The following is a 13,873-nucleotide window of genomic DNA, read 5'->3' as shown; positions in this document are numbered from 1 at the left end:
GAAGCTAATGCTAGGAAAAGTTGAAAGCAGCAAGAAAAGCGGAAGACTCGACATGAGAAGCGGCTTACAATCTCCTATATCTTCTCCCAGCACAACAGACACGCTGTGAGGTGGGTGGGGCTGAGAGGACTCAGGGCCGGATCTAGGGGGGCGGTGAGGGGGGTGTTTGCCCCGGGCGCCACCAGAGGGGGGGCGCCAAATTGGGTATGGAGTCCATTCTATTCTATGGGCCCATAAGGAAGAATGGGACCATGGGGGGGGTGCAATTTTTTAATTTCGCCCCCCCTCAAAAAACATGTAGATCTGGTCCTGGGGCTCTCACAGCAGCTGCCCTTTCAAGGGCAACTCCTGCAATAGCTATGGCTAACCCAAGGCCATTCCAGCAGCTGCAAGTGGAGGAGTGGGGAATCAAACCCCAGTTCTCCCAGATAAGAGTTCCTACACTTAACCACTACACCAGCTCTCATAACCGGGGGAGGAGCTAAGAGATGCAAAGGAGGAGGAGCTTCAGACAGCACCGCCGCGGAGGGGGGGGCAGCAAGCCAGAGGCTATACAAGACACAGCATGCAGAATACGAAGCAGCTTCAGCCTCTGGCGAAGCAACGTGCGGCTGGTTGGTTCTTTCCCCTCGACGCGCCGAGCTGGATCTCTTGCTCGGCCGGCAGCAAGAAGGAGGTGGCGCGGAGCCTTCGCTGGGGATCCAACGTCGGCAGGTAAGGGAGGCCAGCCGCTCGCATTCCCGAAGGTCTTGGGTGGAGAGGCAACAGGATCCCCTGGCCCCCGTCCGGCTTTTCTGCAGGCCTCCTGGGGGGGTTGTTTGCCAGCTCGTGAGCTGCGGAACAAGGCGAACTTCTCCGAGCTCAGCAGAGGAGCGCGGCTGCGATTTGGTGCGCCTGGAGACGGCTGTGCGCGACTGCGGGCAGAGCGTAGCTGTCGCCGCCGGTTGCGCCTGCGGTTGTGTTCCGCAGGGGATCCAAAGTAGCTAAAGCCGAGAAGAGCGAGCTGGCCTGAAGTGCTCCAGTCGCAGTCGCTACTTTATGATGAGACTAGAAGGCTTTAATTGTGCCAGGCTGGCCGTTTTTAATTTCTCAAATCAATTTGAGCAGGGGTCATTTTGTAGAAAAAGGGGTTCCGGAGCGCATAGCACAAGTCATTTGCAATATGCCACACGCCCCTGTCATCACTGGAAGATATACTCAATTACAGCAGCTCCGCATTTTCCTTAAAATGCTTCTTGAATTATGATTGTCATAATAAAACCTTACTCCCATCACACTTTTAAAATTAATTTCTCCTATGTGGTCACAGTGGCATGAAGAAGATTTCCATGCGTCTGTTTTATATGTTTTGGTTATGTTCTCATTTTTTAGAGGGGAAACATATTAGAAAGTTTGTCATATCCTAGAGTACAGCAAAATTCTCACATGGGGTTTAGACAATGGAGTCCAGAAGCAAGTATTTTTTTTTGGGGGGGGGGGGGGTTAAGAAAGAAGGAAATTAAAGGTCCCCTGTGCAAACACCAGTAGTTTCTGACTCTGGGGTGAGGTTTGAGGTTGCTTTCACAACGTTTTCACAGCAGACTTTTTGGGGTGGTTTGCCATTGCCTTCCCCAGTCTTTTACACTCCCCACCCCCCACCAGCAAGCTGGGTACTCATTTTACCGACCTCAGAAGGATGGAAGGCTGAGTCAACCTTGGGTCGGCCACCAGAACCAGCTTTCGCTGGGATAGAACTCAGGTCGTGAGCAGAGAGTTCAGATCACAGTACTGCAGTACTGCTGCTTTACCACTGCGCCACTGGGCCGCTATAAGAAAGAAAGGGCACAAAAAGTTTAGAGGTTCTGGAGCTCTGCTTCTGTGAGCTCCTGCCCAAAATGAGGCCTGAATTTGAGGTAGTACCTTTCTTGTTTGATGACGCACTATCAAACAGCCTAAATAAAACAGGTGACTGTGACTTATCACAGTAAAACAACATTAAAAAAAAACAACCAAGCATTGATAAAAATTATTTGACCAATCTGGGTTAGCCTGAGAGAAACAAACTTTTGGATTTTAGAAGATTTATGCAAAGCAAACAGTACTAATCCATGCTTTACATTTTAAAACTGGCTCCCAAAAGTACGTGTGTTTAAATGGCAAGACTTAAAATGGCACAGAGGACAGCTTTGAATGTTAAGCATGCTGTTGCAGAGTTTCAAAGGTTCACTCTTGGATAGAAGGTTCTGAAGGGGGAAGTAGATGTTGTATTTTGGGAGAATTGTGGGTGGACAGCTGGATTGTTCTGCAGCAAAATAAAACAGTCCAACAGGATTTTTAAAGATTAACAATTTATTCCAGCATAAACTGGGAGTCAGAGCTTTCCTTATCAACTACATTGGGATGCATCCATCTTTGCTGTGATTTCACTGGATAGTCAACTCAGTCACACGTTGCTTAGGGTTCTTTCACCTTTTGGGTACACACAGCGTACATATAGGATTTTTCCCCTTTCTTTTGGCTGTGCACAGAGTACACGTAGGCTCATTTGATTATTTCTTTATTATAACAATTGTCATTGTATATGCTTTGAAACTTGAGGTGCAAGATTGCCTATTGGTGACCTCATGGTACATATTGGCTTAAACAGTTGAACCTCTCCACAATAAACAGAGCAACGTGTTTAGAAATTCAGCACTGCGTATACTTACTTGTAAGCAAGCTTCTTGTTGAAAACTGGCTGCCTTTTCTCTAGAATGTTAGCTATAAAAATGCTTTAAAATCTCTTGTTTGAACACATTCTTGTCCTGTAGGTTATCTGGTTCATTTGTTTTTTGCAAGTTGGGGGAAAAGGCTGGTTTGCACAATACTGACGGAGTCAGAATTTGACCCCACCTGGTCAGATAATTTTGGGAAGGGGCCGTGGCCAGTGAATCAGCCTTTGCAGAAGGTCCCAGGTTGAGTCCCTGACATCTCCAGTGAAAAAGATCAGGTAGTAGGCATTGTTAAAGGCCTCAGCCTGAGACCCTGGAGATTATGTAGTAATACTTTCCCTCATACTAAGAGAAGGAGTTCTTTTTGTTTACTTACGGTGAAGCCTTTTAAGGGCAATCCTGGTGGTGGAAAGTGCCATATCTTTCTGGGCCTATTAACTTCAATGGACATAGAGGGTTATATAAGTCTAAGGATAGCACTGCAAATACCTTAATGAAAAATGTAAAGGCAGTACTGGTCCCCAACCCTGATGATGCTATTTTCAGAAAGGGCGTTGATGCCTTTCTTAATAATATCAGATCATCCCTTAACTTGCAATTCACAGTGTGCTTATTTGAAACAGTTCTGCAGTCCAAGCTCTGCTCACAACCTGAGTTCAATCCCGGCGGAAGCTGGATTCAGGTAGCTGGCTCAAGGTTGATTCAGCCTTCCATCCTTCCGAGGTCAGTAAAATGAGTACCCAGCTTGCTGGGAGGAAAGTGCAGATGACTGGGGAAGGCAATGGCAAACAACCCTGTAAAAAGTCTGCCAAGAAAACATTGTGATGTGACATCACCCCATGGGTTGGTAACAACTTGGTGCTTGCACAGGGGACTACCTTTTTAGTTGCATTTGCCCTGACCTGATCTCAGAAGCTAAGCAGGGTTTGAAAGCTAACCTGATCTCAAAAGCTAAGCAGGGTTTGAAAGGAAGACTACCAAGGAATACCAGGATCACTACACAGAGTCAGGCAATGGAACATCTCTTACCTTGAGAAGCCTGCATGGTCACCATAAGTCAGCTGTGACTAGATGGCATTTCCCACCACTGCCACAAGTTGCATTTCAGTTAATAACGCTCCTCTAGGACTATTTTTTTTTTAAATGCATTATTACTTTTGCAATCAAAAAGTTGTGGATTGCAGTGTCAGACCACTAATGCCTGAAGCAGACTCCTCCCCACAGACCAGATGAAACAACCCAGAGCAGGAAAAAAGGAACCATTGTTTCCTTTTTCTGGCATTCAGGAGAAGGTCACATTTAATTCAAGAGCTGAATTGGAAGGTGAGTTAATTCTCTTTCTCATCTGTGCTTATAGGCTGAAATGCTAACCTGAAACAGAGAGGATTGCCTTTAGATTTATTTGCTTTGTTTTTCCCCGTATGCATGTGTGTGTTCTTTTTGGCTACAGTGACTCAGAGGGAAGGGGACTGCTTACACCATGACAGAATTCTGGTTAATTTCGGCACCGGGGGATACGGCAAATCTGGTGGCCTGGGAAAGAATGAACACAGTGACTCTCAAAGCCAACCTGTCCAGCAACAGCAAGTTCATCATCCCTGACCTCAAGGTAAAGATTGAGGGGTGGGGGAGAGGCAGGAGAAGGAAAAAAATCAGAATTTCAGCAACATGGAAGGGGGAGGCAAAGAGTAGGGATATTTTTATTTATTTCTTTATGAGGCAGATATGCATAGAAATACTAAAATAATTGTACAAGACGTCGGTGAAGATAGGGTAAACAAACAGCTTTATTTTGTCCTTGTTCTTTTAGATGTGTATTTATATCAAGGACGGAAGCAATAACTCCATTTTGCATAGTTAATAAATAGGTTAATTACCAGCAGACACAAAAGGATTTTGGATTTGCATTCACTCTTTCATCACTGAAGTTCTGCTGTAATTGAATTTAGTAGTCTGCCTGTGCTTGTCAACATGTTGAACCTGGGGGGATCCCCCTCATAATGGAAGCTAATAACAAATTTGGGAAGGGTTGATTCTGTTGGGGAAATGGGTGAGTGGGTTAGCCTCCTTTCTGCAGCATCCCAACTTTCATCTAATCTTACCCCCCCCCCCCCCCGGGCTCCTTTTTAGTGTTAAAGTTGATGCTGAGATCTCCAACCAGCCCTGCTTTGTACAGATACGTCACATTGAATTCAATGGGACCCACTCCCAAGTAAAGGGTCATAAGACTGTAGCTACAACATTTACTTGGAAATAAGCCCCATTGAATTTAGCAGAAATGTGCGCAGGATTTGACAAAACTTCAGTCAGATTACAACCCTGCTTTCCAGAGTTTGAGCTTCTAGTGAAATTCTGAGCAGAGTTTTTCACTCTTCTTTAAAAGGATATTGATGAAAATGTGTTCCTTTTTTTTGTGAGAGTAGTCGAGCCCTTATTCAGCATCAGCTGTGACCTTGCTATATAGATCTTGCTCAGACTTTTCTGTCAATACCCTGTTTTCTTTTTCATAGGCACCTGCGCTGATGTCCGTCTTAACAGAACCAGTGACATTAAAGCAGTAGACATGGCATAGGCATTTAGGAGAGGGGCTGTGGCTCATTGGTAGAACATCTGTTTGGCAGAATGTCCCAGGTTCCGTTTCCTGACACCTCCACACTTAAAAGCACCAGGCAGCAGATGATGAGAAAGGCCACTGCCCAAGGCCATCTTAACAGCATTATGGGCCCCAGGCAAAGCAGTGTACCGGGCCCCTGCGACAACTACTCACAGGAATAAAAATGTAAATGGTTATTAGTACTATATCATACACAGATTTGTATGGGGCTCCTATGCTCGTGGGGCCCGCAGGCAGGTGCCCATCAGGCTCATGCGTTAAGACAGCCCTGCCCAAGGCACTGGAGAGCTTCTGCCAGTCTAAGTAGGCAATACTGCCCTTGATAGTCCAAGAACTGATTCAGTAATAGGGTAGCTGCATGTGGTCATATGGCAAAAGACTGTGGTATCATAATCATGAGACTATGATTAAGGTGTTACTTCATACAAAAGGGGAAGCTGGTTGTAAGAAAGAACAGACAGCAGTAACTTATTTGGCATGACTGCTTTCCACGTGCTTTCCACAACTTTGGTGGTTGTAGTGAGAAGATGGTTCATTTAGAATGAAGTAGTCATGTTTCCTCCTTGCTGAAGCTGGGCAGCAAAGCCTGCCCAATGTGACATATCTGTACAAAGCAGGGCTGCACTTACTTGAGCAGTTCAGGATTTCATTTTCAGTCTTTTACAGTGTATATTACAAAGCTGTAGAGGAACCAAAAACAGGAAGAAGGCAGCACGGGGATATTATCATGGGAGGGACAGTCTTGTGTTACTCAGAATAAGTTCCCAGCATCTAAGAGGTATTACAGCCATTTTATATTGAGGAAGAAGTTCCCTAGACTTACCATATATGTGCTTATAAACGTGATAATTTAGGTATTTGCCAAATAAAGGTTGCTTAAAAAAAAGATCTGATAGGCATGCAGGTAGCCTGTTTATGCTTTTGCATTTCCTTCTGCAGGTAGGAACCCTGGATGCTCTTGTTGGCCTCTCAGATGAGTTGGGGAAACTTGATACCTTTGCTGAAAGGTAAAATAGGCCTTATTTACTGCACACAGATAGCAACTGGATGCTGTTTTTATAGCACACAGTATTCCTGTGTTGACCTCACTCTGACTTGTTTAGCCAGAGTTGGCAGGTTTGATGTTATTTTACTCAAAGGAGGGCTACTCTAACTATGTCCTAGGTGACTAAACTTCAGCTCAGGAACCACATGTGGCTCTTTCACACATATTATATAACTCTTGAAGCCTCCACCACCCAGTCGGCAGACTTGGAAAAGGCATTGCTCTCTGACAGGTGTATGCATAAGAAGGAAGAATAAGGTGCAAAAGCTATCAAATACCCAAAACCTTGCCACATCTTTGGGGCCAGCTGTGAAACAGTAACATGCTAAAGCAGGGGTGTCAGACTCATTTGTTATGAGGGTTGGATCTGACATAAATGGGACTTTGTTGGGCCAGGCCATGGGTATCATAAAATGTAATGCCAGGTAGTGGAGATACGAACCTTATAAAGGATACAGAGAAACATATTATTTTAAATTTAAAATACAAACTTACTTAAAACATTTGCAGTGTTTTGTTTAAAATGGAAAGGTGGGGGAATAGTGGGATTTGGCAATGCAATTTTTAAAAATAAAACATCAAGAAAAAGCACAAGAATCACAGCAGAAACTAAGGATTTAAACCAAAAACATAAAATGCTTTGGGCTTAGGAAAACATGAAATGGCTGTGCATTGCAGGCTTCTCCCCCTGCCCTCAGGTCTACTCAGATTGGCAATGGCTCTTCAGTGTAATATCCCCCTTTGGCTGTGGGTTCCCAGGTTTGAGTGCTCTCTAGACACCAGTTCTAAGGCCCATTTAGCAGAGACATGCTGGCTCAAAGCATCAACCCTTTACAGGGCCAGATCTAGGGGGAAGCAGGGGGGGGCGCTTACCTTGGGTGCCGCCAGAGGGGGGCGCCAAATTGGATATGGCGTCTATCCTTTTCTATGGACCCATAAGATAGAATGGGCCAATAAGGGGGCACCATTTTTAATTTTGCCCCCCCCTCAAAAAACAAGTAGATCTGGCCTTGACCCTTTATTTGCAAGGTGACACAACAGCAGCAAGTAGGGTTCCCAAGTCCATCCCCAGAAATATCTGGGGACTTTGGGGGTGGAGCCAGGAGACTTTGGGGGTGGAGCCAGGAGACACTGGGGTGGAGCTAGGGGAGGGGGGGGAAACGGCGAGCCCCGGCCGGCCTCCACGTCCCCGGCCCGCCTCCACCCCCCCTCCGCTTCCACCCCAGAAGCGGGCGAGGCGGCAGCGGCGGCCTTTTCTCCGCTCGCTGTGGCTGCTCCTCGCGCACGTCGAGGCCTTGGGGGCGCAGCTGGGGCTCCAGCGCCTCCAGGGCCAGGCTCAGGGCGGGTTGGACGCGCGGCCAGGCCCAGGGGTAGCCAAGGTTGCGCTCCGGCGGCAGCACCCCCACCGTCACCTCCACCGTCGGGGCGGCGCTGGCTTTGGTGGCCACGGAGGAGGGCACCCCCAGCAGGGTTACCAGCAGGGCCCCGAGGAGCAGCGGCCTCCGCGGTACCATGGACGGGGCGGGCGAGGAGCTCTCGGAGACAGCAGCTGCAGAAGCCAGAGAGAGCTCGTCTGTGGGGGAAAGGTGCCCCCCTCCCGCCGGATGTCTGGGCAGGGGCGGGGCGAAGTTGGACGTGGCCACCCCTCTGCGCCCTCGGGCGCAGCCATCCCGGACCCAGGACTGGCTGAGGCAGGCAGGAACCAGAGCTGAAGGCCGAGCAGCGCTCAGCCTTCTGAGCCCACCCCCCCCTTGCCCACTGAGCTGTCGAGGATTGTTAATAGATCCGCCCAGGGTAGCAGCCACGGCGAGCGGAGAAGAGGCCGCCGCGCCGCTGCCGCCTCGCCCGCTCCGCTTCTGGGGTGGAAGCGGAGGGGGGGGGTGGAGATGGGCCAGGGGCGTGGGGAGCCGCGAGTCCGGGTCCTAGAAGGGCCCGGATTCGCGGCTCGCCATGCTCCTGGCCTGCCTCGCCCTCCCCTGCGCTGCTGCCACCTCTTGGCTGCTCCTCTGAGATGGGCTCAGCCTGGGCTCATCTCGGAGGAGCAGCTGCAGTGGGAGGGGAGGGGACAGCAGCGGCACGGCAGCCTCACCGGCTCCGGGATGCGGCGGCTCGCCATGCTCCCCGGCGCCGTTTCCACCCCCTCCCCCCGCTTCCGTTTTTTGGGGGAGTGGGGGAAGAGGGTGGAAATCCTGGGGACCCCCGCCAGGGCGGGAGGGTTGGGAAGCCTAGCAGCAAGGAACAGCTTCTAACTGGCCATATAAACTGAAAAGTAAAACTGAGCTCCACGCCATTAAAATACATTGCAGCATAGACAAAGCTGGAAGGAAAACACGGAATGGACATTCCATTAAGGCCTCTGTGCCTGGATAGTCTGTCACTAGTCTATCTGGGCACAGAGGCCTTAATGAAAAGTTCGTTCTGCATTTTCTTTGCAGCTTTGCAAGCCCAGAATTGCTTTCTGCTTCTGCCTGCAAAGACAAGGAAGAAGGAGCTGGGAAGTTTGGCAGCCTTGGAGCTTCAAAGGGTGAGGACAGGAGGGGGGAAAGGGGGAGAAAAGAGCCTTGGGGGCCTGATTAGGCCCTGGGTGGGTCGGTTATGGCCCATGGGCCACATATCTTATACCCTTGCACCAGGGCTTTTTTTGTATCAGGAACTCCTTTGCATATTAGGCTACACCTCCCTGATGTAGCCAATCCTCCAAGAGCTTGCAGTAGGTACTGTAAGAAGAGCCCTGTAAGCACTTGGAGGATTGGCTACATCATGGAGGTGTAGCTTAATATGCAAAAGAGTTCCTGCTACAATAAAAGCCCTGCATAAATGCTCAATTCATTAATTAATGCCTATGTAAACTTTACAAAAGCATAGTAAAGTAACCCAATTTTACTGTCTCCATATTTCAGATTGGATTAATGAGGAGGAGAAATAAAGCCGCAGTATATTGCTTAAGGCGCTTTATGCACTTCTTTATAGCTCATGTTTTTTCCCGAGTGGGGGCCCAAAGTGGCTTGTTTCTTCCATTTTTTTATCCACACAACAATGCAGTAAGGTAGGTTTGGCTGTGTGTCACTGGCCCAAGTTTACCTGGCAAGCATCCATGGCAGAGTGGGAATTTGAACTGGAGTCTCTCAGATCTTAGTCCCAAACAGTAGCACCACTGTGATTCTACATGGGATTTACTTGTCTTACTTACTTGCCCCATGCTTACTTATTTCTCTGCATGTAGGATCAGGCTGTATTTCAATAGGTGGAGATCTAAACTAGGGGTGTATCAGAGTTTTCATTTTTACCCACCATGCTGTACTAGTTCTCACAAGGCCAACCAAGGAAAGGAAAGGAAAGGTCCCCTGTGCAAGCACCAGTCGTTTCTGACTCTGGGGTGATGTTGCTTTCACAACGTTTTCACAGCAGACTTTTTTACGGGGTGGTTTGCTATTGCCTTCCGCAGTCTTTTGCACTTTCCCCCCCAGCAAGCTGAGTACTCATTTTACCGACCTCGAAAGAATGGAAGACTAAGTGAACCTTGGGCCAGCTACCTGAACCAGCTTCCGCTGGGATTGAACTCAGGTCGTGAGCAGAGAGTTCAGACCACAGTACTGCAGTACTGCTGCTTTACCACTCTGCGCCATGGGGCTACTAAGGCCAACCAAATGGTGGCATTAAACAGTATATTTTGTACAGTGCCGAAGGAGCAGTGGATTTTCAAAAGAGACCTGTGGCTTCAAGGCTTAAAATGACAAATACCAAAGCCCAGTCTGGAAAGTGATTGTAAGAAGCAAGACAAAGGAAGTAGATATTTAAATTTCTGTTCCACTGAAACATGCTGGTGGTGGAACTGTTATTAGATAAACACATGTGAGAAGCCTGGTGGTAAACCTAGCTAGGCAGCAGAAACCTGTCAGCACTGCTTCTGGCCAGGACAGCAGAGCAGGGGCAAGTATCTACAGGGTCTATTGTTTCCATGTACTTTTATTATTTATTTACACACGGAGAGAGAGTATTTTTCCATGTCACAATAAGGCAGCATTTGGCACTCTGATGTTTCCTGCCTCTTCATTCTTGATTCGTTCCCTTATCAAATAGCATGTTTTCTTTCTATCTCTCTCTCATTTAAAAATTACTGGCAAAGGGGTACAGAAGGAACTTAAATAGAAAGTCTACTATTGCCAGTGGGTGTTAATTGTTAAAGAGCATTGGACTAGGAACAATTCCCAACTCCACCACAAAAACTCCTGGATGGCCTTGGGTCCCTCCCTCTCTCTCTCTTTTTGTCACAGCCTAACCTAACTTGCAGGGTTGATGTGAGGATAAAATGAAGGGGGGGGGGGGGGCAATGTATGCTTCACTGAACTCCGGGCGGGGGTGGGGGGGAGGAAGGGCAAGATAGAAAATTTGCTAAATGGACAGCTTTAGAAGCACTGCAAAATTAAACCTTATAGTTTTGTAAATCGGAGGGCAAGCACCCAGATAAGTTGGGATTTGCCAGATGATTTATTTGCCCTAGTTATGCATCCTGCCCTTTCCTTTTCCAGGAGGGTGGGGGCTTCAAGGAGCCTAGGCTGATAGAAATTGACAGGCCCAAGATGGCTGAAGAGATATTTAAACCTGGGTATGCCCACTCTCTACCCAGTATATTATCTCACCAAGCAACAGAACCTACTTGAGGGTATATAAAAACTTTTATATAAACATATACCTGCAGATATATACCTTAAGTAAATAAAATAAATGTAAATGAACCAAGGATAAGGCTATACTGAAAATGGTCAGAGTCACTAGGGCTAAGGATACCTTTATTGGTGGTAACTAGTAATGCTGTGGCTTTTAAAAGTTACATCATATTCGTCTTTCCACATCCTAGACCGCTTATGGACTACAGACTAGGCTCTGATCAAGCCAGTCAGGGAACTGCTTGGGGAGGCACGGTGATGCATTGCAAAACTTGCCTCTCTCCTAGCCATCTGTGGTGCATGGAGTGATGGGTATTACTTCCAGAATTCGTACTGTTGCCATCTGGGGCCAGGCGAAGCCTGAGAGGTAGAGTTGTCATTTGTCCACCCTTGGTGGGTAAATTTCCTTCCTCAGCCCCAATCCCCAGCTTCAAAAACTGAGGAGTGGGAGGAAAAAAATGCCCCTCATGCTGTAGCAATTTCCTCTTGTCTTTAATAGTCTTTACCATAGAGAAATTAGGGGAAATTCCTAGAGCATCACCCAGAAGTGATGTCACCAAACTCAACTCTCCCAGCTAGTGCCCTCAGATGTTCCCAGCATTTGCCAAGACAGTGCTAATGACCCTACTCAGAAGTGTTCCTGCTGTTGCAACTTTGTGGGAGGCACCATTGATGGCAGTGCCTGAGGAGGCATACTTTCCCAATTGGACTACTACTGCCGGGACCTCCCCGCCAATTTAGATACACTATGTGAACTCGAGGCCCCGAGCCCGTCACATGTTCCAACGCTAGACCATTTTGCTCCACTTGGTCTGAGGGAAGTCAAGGTCCTCTGTTCTGTGCGTCTGATTACTTGTGATCTGGACCCATGTCTGTCCTGACTGATAAGGGCATGCCAAACGGAATTATTGGTGCCACTTCAGCAGATCATTAATAGGTCCTTGACAGAAGGGACCTTCCCTATGCCCCTCAAGGAAGCAGTGGTTCACCCACTTCTTAAAAAACCATCCTTAGACCCGGTCAAATTGACCAACTATCAACCGGTGTGGAACTTGCCCTTTTTGGGCAAAGTCATTGAGAGAGCAGTAGCAGCACAGCTACTGGGGTTTTTGAATGACACTTCCACATTAGACCCATTTCAGTCTGGCTTCCGCCCGAGACATGGGATAGAGACTGTACTGGTTGCCATCTTGGACGATCTCCTAAGACATCTGGATCAAGGCGGATCAGCAGTGTTGCTGTTATTAGATCTGTTGGCTGTCTTTGATACAGTCAACCAACAGCTGCTGTCGCACCGCCTTGCTGACACAGGGATTCAGGGGTCTGCCCTCCAATGGCTTGCCTCTTTTCTCCAAGGTCGAGGACAGAGGGTGGCAGTGGGGGAGAAGTCGTCTTGGAGACACTCACTGGTGTGTGGGGTGCCTTGGGGTGGTTCTCTCCCCAACACTATTTAACATCTACATGCGCCCCCTCGCACAGATTGTCCGGAGCTATGGGCTGGGATGTCACCAATATGCGGATGACACCCAGCTCTACCTCCTGATGGGTGGCCAGGCTGACTGTGTCCCAGAAAATCTGGATCGAGCATCACAAGCCGCTGTGAAATGACTCAGACAAAGTTGACTGAAATTGAATCCAGCAAAGACGGAGGTTCTGTACCTAAGCCAAGGTGGCCTGGGAAGAGAGATCCCTTTACTGACCTTCGATGGGGTGCTTTTAGTGCCAGCTTCGAGGGTCAAGAGTTTAGGGGTTCTCCTGAAGCCTTCATTAACTATGGAGGCCCAGGTAGCAGCCACTGCCAGATCTGCATTCTGTCATCTTAGGCAGCTAAGACAGTTGGCTCCATACCTGGAACGCAGCAACTTGGCTACAGTAATCCATGCAATGGTCACCTCGAGAATAGACTACTGTAACGCCCTCTACATGGGGCTGCCCTTGACTCGGACCCGGAAGCTGCAACTGGTGCAGAATGCTGCGGCCAGGTTGGTATTGGAGCTGCCTTTATGGGCGCACATCCAGCCTGGACTGAAGACACTGCACTGGTTGCCTGTAGTGTTCCGAGCCCGGCTCAAAGTGCTGGTTATGATCTTTAAAGCCCTATATGGCTTGGGACCTGTCTACCTTCAGGACCGCCTTTCCCCACATGAGCCCCAGAGAGCACTACAATCAAGCTCGTTAAATCTGTTAAAGATCCCCGGGCTAAAGGATGCCCGTTTGACCACTACAAGGGCAAGAGCCTTTTCCGTGACTGCATCTGCCCTCTGGAATGCCCTCCCTGAGTAGAGTAGGGCCCTGTGGGATTTATCACAATTCCGCAGAGCCTGTAAGACTGGCAGGCTTTTAATAACTAAATGGAGGTACTTTTAACATCTATGGGGGTGTACTATCTACCCCACCATATCATCACAAATTAATTCAAAACAGACAGAACGCCATCTGAACTGTATTTAAACTGTTTTAATATTTTAATAATGTTTTATTGTTATAATGTGAATCTGTCATCGAATTGTGACTGTTGTTAGCCGCTCTGAGCCTGTTTGGGGAGGGTGGGATACAAGTGCAATAAATAAATAAATAAATCCACACATATAGTCATTCTCCCTTTTGAGCAAACATTTGACATACAGAAGTCACCTCAGGACTGGTTACCTTAAAAGCACTACAATAACAAATTTGTACAGTTGTCTCAGTTGTAATATAAAATGTTTAAATTTAAAAAAATAGTTTGGAGTGTCACACTAAAAGTTACTATGCATTATCATGGCATTGTTTTCTGTTTGTGATACCATTTTCTGCATTGTTTATCATATCTAATACTTATTTTTTCAGATTTCAATAATCCTAGGCCTACTACATT

The 13,873-nt window shown here is 47.6% G+C and overlaps 1 protein-coding gene across 3 annotated transcripts in view; it reads left to right on the top strand.

The window, feature by feature from the left end:
• The first annotated feature begins 577 nt into the window (after positions 1-577).
• The window catches only part of ATP6V1C2 (ATPase H+ transporting V1 subunit C2), a 34,439-nt gene continuing 21,143 nt past the window's right edge, over positions 578-13,873 (top strand). Inside the window, exons 1-3 of one of the 3 annotated variants that reach the window (XM_060233904.1) lie at positions 578-714; positions 4,141-4,299; positions 6,244-6,311. In XM_060233904.1, the coding sequence (XP_060089887.1) occupies positions 4,171-4,299; positions 6,244-6,311 (197 nt within the window). In that variant the 5' untranslated portion in view covers positions 578-714; positions 4,141-4,170. Of the gene's footprint in view, positions 715-3,983; positions 4,014-4,140; positions 4,300-6,243; positions 6,312-13,873 lie in introns of those variants that run through there. The other 2 variants (XM_060233920.1, XM_060233913.1) reach the window with 2 other exon arrangements.

This window comes from Heteronotia binoei, chromosome 1 (genome assembly GCF_032191835.1).
Source record: "Heteronotia binoei isolate CCM8104 ecotype False Entrance Well chromosome 1, APGP_CSIRO_Hbin_v1, whole genome shotgun sequence".
Taxonomy (NCBI): Eukaryota; Metazoa; Chordata; class Lepidosauria; order Squamata; family Gekkonidae; genus Heteronotia; species Heteronotia binoei.
The sequence above is the reverse complement of the archived record's forward strand: the minus strand, read 5'-3'. Positions and strand labels throughout refer to the sequence as shown.